At 40.0% G+C, this 7486-nt stretch overlaps 1 protein-coding gene and 1 long non-coding RNA gene across 2 annotated transcripts in view; both read left to right on the plus strand.

Annotated features, from left to right (window-relative positions):
* The window catches only part of TCN1 (transcobalamin 1), a 16433-nt gene extending 9285 nt beyond the window's left edge, over window positions 1–7148 (plus strand). The window contains exons 5-9 of the mRNA XM_032283309.1: window positions 547–737; window positions 3876–4065; window positions 5100–5283; window positions 6615–6733; window positions 6924–7148. Of these exons, the coding sequence (XP_032139200.1) occupies window positions 547–737; window positions 3876–4065; window positions 5100–5283; window positions 6615–6733; window positions 6924–6985 (746 nt within the window). The 3' untranslated portion in view covers window positions 6986–7148. The remainder of the gene's footprint in view (window positions 1–546; window positions 738–3875; window positions 4066–5099; window positions 5284–6614; window positions 6734–6923) is intronic.
* Window positions 2301–3262, plus strand: LOC116554988. The gene is made up of 2 exons (XR_004270336.1): window positions 2301–2609; window positions 2642–3262. It is a non-coding gene; the product is annotated as an uncharacterized LOC116554988 (long non-coding RNA).
* Window positions 7149–7486: the final 338 nt, after the last annotated feature.

Consider the following 7486-nt stretch of genomic DNA (forward strand, 5'->3'; position numbering starts at 1 on the left):
AAAAAAAAAAAAAAAAAAAAAAAAAAAAACACTCCTCATGGCAGCAAAACAGCTTTAGATATCTGTGCTACATCCCACCCCTATGCTGCTTTTAAGGTAATTTCCTGGCTCTTTGCCTGCTATGTATGTGTGATGGATCTCTTTGCCTTGGCAAGTTCTTAGATGCTTTCCAGGATGTTTGGATTCTCAGAGACACCTCTTCCTCAGTTCAGCACCATGGCCTTGGCTTCAAAGTTCAGGCAGCAGACATACTTGCTTAAGTAACCTGGTGGGAGACCCATCACACTACAGTATGAGGTATGAAGTATGGAGTACATGGCAACCGAACATTGGGAAGAAATCTCTAAATATTTGAGTGGTTATTGCTGGAGAGATGACTGCTATATCTTGAAATCTTTCTTCATCAATTAGCATGATTAACCATCCCAGTTTTTCTAATTCTGTTTTTTCTTTTAGCACTGAAAATCTCGCATCCCAGGAAACCTCTTAGCCCAGGACAAACTAAGATGGTTGGTCCCCTACCAACAATGTTTTGTTTCCTGACAGATACTGGTGCAATGGCTGTCCTGGCTCTGACCTGCGTGAACAGGAGTCTAACAAATGGGCAGGTCAAAGCAGACGGAGGAGATCTGACGAAGATCAGTAACTATACAAAGTCACTGGTAGAAAAGATTCTGTGTAAGAAAAAAAGAAATGGTCTCATTGGAAACACATTTAGTACAGGGGAAGCCATGCAGGTAAGTCAAAGGGTGAAACAAGAGGCAGAGAAGGGAGTCTTCTCTGGAAGAAAGCAGTATTTTTATTTATTTATTTATTTATTTTATTTATTTATTTTTTTGAGATGGAGTTTCGCTCTTGTTGCCCAGGCTGGAGCGCAATGGTGTGATCTCGGCTCACTGCAACCTTGATCTCCTGAGTTCAAGCGATTCTCCTGCCTCAGTGTCTTGAGTAGCTGAGATTACAGGCACCCACCACCATGCCCTGCTAGTTTTTTCTATTTTTAGTAGAGATGGGGTTTCACCATGCCAGCCAGGCTGGTCTCAAACTCCTGACCTCAGGTAATCCACCCACCTCAGCCTTTCAAAGTGGTAGGATTACAGGCATGAACCACTGCATCCGGCCAGTATCTTTATCCTTTCTTATTGGCCTCCTAAGATTCTATTATCTATTCTGCGGTTCCTATACTAACTTTGATTTTGCTCATATGATTCCCCTCCCCGGCCTGACATGTACTCTTCTCATCTTCAGCTTTACTTCTCCATAACCAATGCTTCTAGAAAGCTTTTCCTAACTACAATTTCTCTAAGAAACTCTAGAGTCTATACAATCTACCCTGTTGTTCTATCACATGTAGTTTTACACTTTCACACACACAGTAGTCCCCCCTTATCCACAGTTTCACTTTCCACAGTTTCAGTCTCCCAAGGTCATCCAAGATCTGAATAGTAAATGGAAAATTTCAGAAATAAACAATTCCTAAGTTTTAAATTGTGCATAATTCTGAGTAGTATGATAAAATGTTGCACCTTCCAGCTCTGTTCCACCCAGGAAGTGATTCATCTCTCAGTCTATGCTTGTTAATAACTTAGTAGCCCGTTATCATATCAACTGTCCCAACGTTGAAGGGTGTGTGTTCAAGTAACGCTTATTTACTTAATAATGGCCCCAAAGCACAAGAGTAACAGTGCTGTAGTATATTATTATAATTGTTCTATGTTATTATTATTGTTGTTGTTAATCTCTTATTGTCCCTAATTTATAAACTGAACTTTATTATATGTGTGGATATATAGGAAAAAAACATAGTATATTTAAGGCTTAGTAGTATCCACAGTTTCAGACATCCACTGCAGGTCTTGGAATGTATCTCCCGCTGATAAGAGGGAACTACCACATTATCTCCATTTCCTAAACTAGGAGCATGAGTCACAGTAACTGTCAGTAATTTACCTCAACTCACAAAACCAGGAAATGGTGCAGACTGGGATGGGACCTGGGCAGTTTTTCTCAAAACTGACACTCAGCACGTACCCTGTCACGCCTACACTCATTGAGGTCTGAGACTTCATTTCTGCACTCATTCATCCCTTGATTTACAAACTCTAAGGGGAAGATATAAGAAGCAATCAAGGAAGGTTTACAGAAAAAAAAAAAAAATTACTGCATCCTCAGTATGAACAGGTGTTTTCCAGGCTGACTCAGGGTGAGAGGACTTTCAAGGGAGAGATAATAGCAAGGACAAAGCCCCAAAAGCACAAAAAATTCGGCATTTTTTTATTATTATACTTTAAATTCTGGGTTACATGTGCAGAACATGTAGGTTTGTTACATAGATATACACGTGTCTTGGTGGTTTGCTGCATCCCTCCCCCTGTGAGGCATTTTAAGGTCAAGGCGTTCAGCATGGCCAGCACACAGTCCTTGGGAAACGTAACAGGAGGCTGGAGGTGTAAGCATGGGTTCAGTCACAAGGTTATCTATATCGTTGCTGTTACTCTTTATGTTGCTGGTTGCCTTACTAAGTTTGAACTGAATATAAAACTGGTTTCCCATTTTGGTTGCACATTTGAATCACCTGAAAGAGCTCTTAGAAAACACTAATACCTAGTGTTTTCTAAGACACTAGGTATTAGTGTCTTAGAACTAAAGCCAGGTAGTACAGAAATTTAGAGGTGGAGCCTGTGCCTTGCTCTTGTTTAAAAGCCCTACAAGTGATACAGATTCACAGTATGATCAAGAGCCGCTTGTCTACAAGACATTGCTGGGCATTTTTAAATATTAATAACATTTAATTTATTGTTATGTATGTGAATAACATATATTGAAGTGTCTTGCGATGTACTATGACCAGTTTTTCTTTTTTCTTATCCAAATGCTTGTGGATCACTTGGTTAGCTTAAGAACCTCCAAGAAAAGATGAAAATAGGAACTGTCCATCCCTGGGAAACTACAGAGCAGCATGTTCAAGTCCAACCCACTTTAGTTCCTGTCTTGCTCACCCCAATACCCTCCTAACTTTTACTACCTCACAATTCTGCCCCTTCAATAGAACTTACATTCTGCTGCCCAGAGAGTTTCTGTTCAATGAACTCCCCATTGTCAATCAAATAATGTCAGACACTTCCTCGTTGTTGTCAACAAATGATGTCAGACACCTCACCATAAAATTCAAGCATCTGCTAGTCTAGCCCAACTTCCTTCTCCAGCCTGTTCTTCCACAGTTGCCTCCAATGTTCCCTATACACCAGTTCTCCTAAACCAGGAGGAATCCCCTGAGAAACTTTGCTAAAATGCAGATACTCTCATCACTGTCAGATCATGTCCTGGCCATTCCTACCTAACACCTTTGTTCATGTTATTCCTCTTGTGTACAGAGCTCCCCATCTATCATCTCAGCTGGCATTTAAATTCTATCTCACTTTCCAAGGCCTAACTCAAATACCACCTTCTCCAGGAGGCTTTTTTTAGCCTCATTAAATGTGTGTGAGCTCCTCTCCTCTTCTGAAGGAGACATGCCACTAGATGCAATCTTAGGATATTCCTCTGGCATCTCTTTTTACAATAATTTGTTAATATTCATTGAGTGTCTCCTATATGACCAGTATTTCCCAGTAATAGGATATAGAAATGAACGTGGCAAAGTCTGCTCTCATTGGAACTATTATAGCTTATGTTATTAAACAGTTCTCACCTCCCCGCCCAAACTAGTTTATAAGCTTCTGGATAACAGGAAAGATATCTGAGTTCTCTGAGGTGCTTCCTAGGTAGTCAATGTTCAATTAATACTTAATTAGTTCTTATTTGAAGTGTCTCATATTCTTTCTCTCTGTCTCTCTTTATCTCTTGTCACCCCTCCCGCTTCCGTGCCTCATTAGGCGCTCTTTGTATCATCAGACTATTATAATGAAACTGAGTGGAATTGCCGAGAAACTCTGAACGCAGTGCTCATGGAAATTTCCCGAGGAGCATTCAATATTCCAATTGCTGCAGCCCAGGTCTTACCTGCCCTGTTGGGAAAGACCTACTTGGATGTTAACAAAGACTCTTCTTGTGTTTCTGGTTCAGGTATAAGCATTAAAGAGCACACTGTTTTGCTTTTCACCATAGCACCCAAAGCATGTGAGATTCAGGTGCCCTTAGAAACCAAAAGTGACCAGAGAAACCTCCAAAACATAACAGTTACCAGAGAGAATTCAGTTTTCATCATGTTATCAGGGATTACAGCCACCTGAGGATTTGTTCTTAACTAAGTGCTAGATGTCCTTCTTAGTTCAAACATTAACAAGGCAGACTTGATTAAATAATATCTAACTCCAAAGGCGTATTTTCTGACTGTTGGGTATAGAAGGATCTGAGTATCATTCTCATCCTAAATAAAGCACAGAGGATTGGTATTGTGACTCTGATTTTCCATACTGAGTGATCCTTCAGGGAAATGAGACATCTGTGTAGAAAGGATATGACACTATTCGAAAATTGTAGCATACATTACTTATTCAAACAAATGACTTTGCAACCAGGTAGAAGGAAAGGAGACATTTTCTTATATCTCTGCCCTCTCTTGGTTCAGCCACTTACAGGTTTAGGAAACTTGGACAAAACATTTATCCTCTAAGCTTCAGTTTTCTAATGTAAAAATTGGGAACAAGGACAATATCTAATGTAGGTTTTTGTAAAGATTGAAGGAGATAATCCGTTTAAAATGATTAGTACAGTGCCTGGCACTTCATATGTTTTCAATAAATGTTAAGCAATTAAAAAGGAGAAAAGGTAAGCATTATTGTATGCTGTACCAAGGCAAAAAAATGAAAAAAAGTCAGGATCCTCTGTGAGAAACAGAAGTTAGAGCAACTGAATTGCTTAAACAGCTGGGAGTTGAGCCAAGTGCCAACATTCACAAGCTGGTGAGTTTTGGTCTTAGTTTCTGCTTCAGTTATATGAGAAATTTGCCCCTTGAGTAACGATAATTGCTTTTTGTAGTAAATCCATGTCTGCATAAAGGCAAGGAGTCCTTGGATAGGAGTTAAGTAGGTAGATCTGCAAACTCTAGTATCATTTTTATTTCTGAATATTGCTCTGGGTTTTTCTGTCTCTCTCAGGTAACTTCAACATCTCCATTCCTGAGCCTATAACTGTGACACCTCCTGAGTCACAACCACATATCTCAGTCAATTACTCTGTGAGAATTAACGAAACATATTCAGCCAATGTCACTGTGCCACATGGTTCTGTCTTCCTCGCTGTGATGGAGAAAGCTCAGAAAATAAACCATACTATATTTTGGTAGGTCTGTACCTAACTTGAGGTTAAGGTGTTTACTGTCATTGCTAAAGATGCAGTCAGAACGCATTTGCACCTAAAGAAAAAGTATATTTAAAACACTTCTGGGTCAGTCGCTTTGCTGTCCATCTACATCTCACATGAGGAGTTTAAAATAGGAGGTGAGATATTTCATCTTCTTGTTCCTAATAGGTAGTAAATTAATATTCACTTAATAGATTAATTCGTCTCAAGGTTCTCTCTTATTTTAGTAGAAGTTTTTCAATAAATAAAACTTCTAAAGTCAAACATTTGAGATCTAGAAGTGGTTCTTAACTCTTTTTGAATCGCTGACCCCTTTGAAAATCAGATGAATGCAATGAATGTTCACCCCAGAAAAAAATGAACATACACACAAAAATTGGCATTTGTTTGTTTATTTATTTTAGAGACAGAGTCTTACTATGTTGTCCAGGCTGGTCTTGAACTCCTGGGCTCAAGAGATCTGCCCACCTCAGCCTCCCAAAGTGCTGAGATTACAGGCATGAGCTACTGCCAAATTTGGCATTTAAATTGGGAGTTTCACAGATGCCCTGAAGCTTCTCCTTGCCCTCGCTTTCAGAAAATTCATAGATCCCTAAATTAAAGTTCCTGGCCAAGGAGGTCAAGTATTAAAATTAAAATAATGGCTTTGCCTCTGAAAAGTATGATTTATTTGGCTCCTTAACTCTAGTTCACAGTTATTTATTGTGTCTAACAACATAGCGTGGGATGCTATAAAGAAAATCAGAATAATAATATATATTATAAAGGATACTCTCGAGGGCTTTAAGGAAGGTAGAAAATGACTAAGAAATATAAAACAGATATTGACCATGTCACTTTTTAGTAAACACAATATGAAATATCAAATTATCCTTTCCTGTTCCTCTTTCCTAAGGGAAAACTCACTAACTTATGGTACCTCCAGGACATGAGGTTAACAAGTTCTTCTACTGAATCAGTATCTTCAGCTGTTACTATCTTGGGGTGGAAGGTTGAAGCTGTTGTCTGAAAAGTATCTACCATAGCAGGTGGGGGGTGGGGGGAGAAGAAGAAACCACGAGCACCATTTCCCTAATTTAGCATGGAGTGTGGAGTGCCTGCATTAGAATCATCTGGAGCGTTTATAAAACATGCAGATTCCTGATCCCCACCTCATATCTAAAAATAAAAGCATCTATGGATAAGGCCAGGAAATCTGCATTTTTTATGTCATCAAGTGATTCTCAGGTACATTAAAGTTTGAGAAATGCCCATTGAGGATTTCCTTTGACAATTCTAAGTTCCAGTAACCTATTTGCTGTCACCCACAGCTTCACAATGGAGGAGAGCTCATGGGGGCCCTACATCACCTCTGTTCAGGGTCTATGGGCCAGCAATAATGACAGAACCTACTGGGAACTTCTGAGTGGAGGCAAACCACTGAGCCAAGGTAAGGGAGAGACATGCCAAGAAGACCCAGAGACATGCCCAAAACACTCGTGCCAAAAATGCCCAAAGCATGGAGAGGGCTGTGAGCCTTTGTGGTGATTGGGCCAAGGGGTTAGGAGAGATGACATCCATTATTTGGTGATTTAGTGGTCAAATCATTTGACCCAGTTCCCTTTCTTCTTCCTTTTCAGGAGCTGGAAGTTACGTTGTCCATAATGGAGAAAACCTGGAGGTTCGTTGGAGCACATACTAATGCCCAAACTTTCCTCAGCTGGATGAAATCCACTTGCAGTGGCGTTCCATGCCAACTGGCCTTATGCCTTCTTCTTCATTTATCCCAGTACCAGTAGGAGAGTTAATAACCTCCCCTTCTCTCTCTACATGTTCAATAAAAGATTAAACACTATACAAAAAGAGCATGTTCTAATTAGTTCATTCTTAGAGGATTTTAAAATGTATTAGAGGAAAGCCCACATGTCTAATAAGCAGGGCTCTACTCAAGGCTCTCCTACTAACTATCTAAGTGGCATTGGGCAACTGGGTAAAACGGGGATAAGGTTCTAGCTCTAACATTGCAGCAGCAACCAGTGAGATCAAGTGGAAACTCTGTAGGAGACTGAGCTCTCTGAGGCCCAGATGCAAGAGAGGAACCCAGTGGTGACACTGACTTCATATTCGCAGTGGGTAGAAAAAAACATGTTGCTCAGAAGAAGGGGAAAGTGAGCCATATACATAAAAGGTCTGACCATAGTTT

The sequence above is a fragment of the Sapajus apella genome, unplaced genomic scaffold, assembly GCF_009761245.1.
Source record: "Sapajus apella isolate SASKATOON/1434 unplaced genomic scaffold, GSC_monkey_1.0 scaffold14, whole genome shotgun sequence".
NCBI lineage: Eukaryota > Metazoa > Chordata > Mammalia > Primates > Cebidae > Sapajus > Sapajus apella.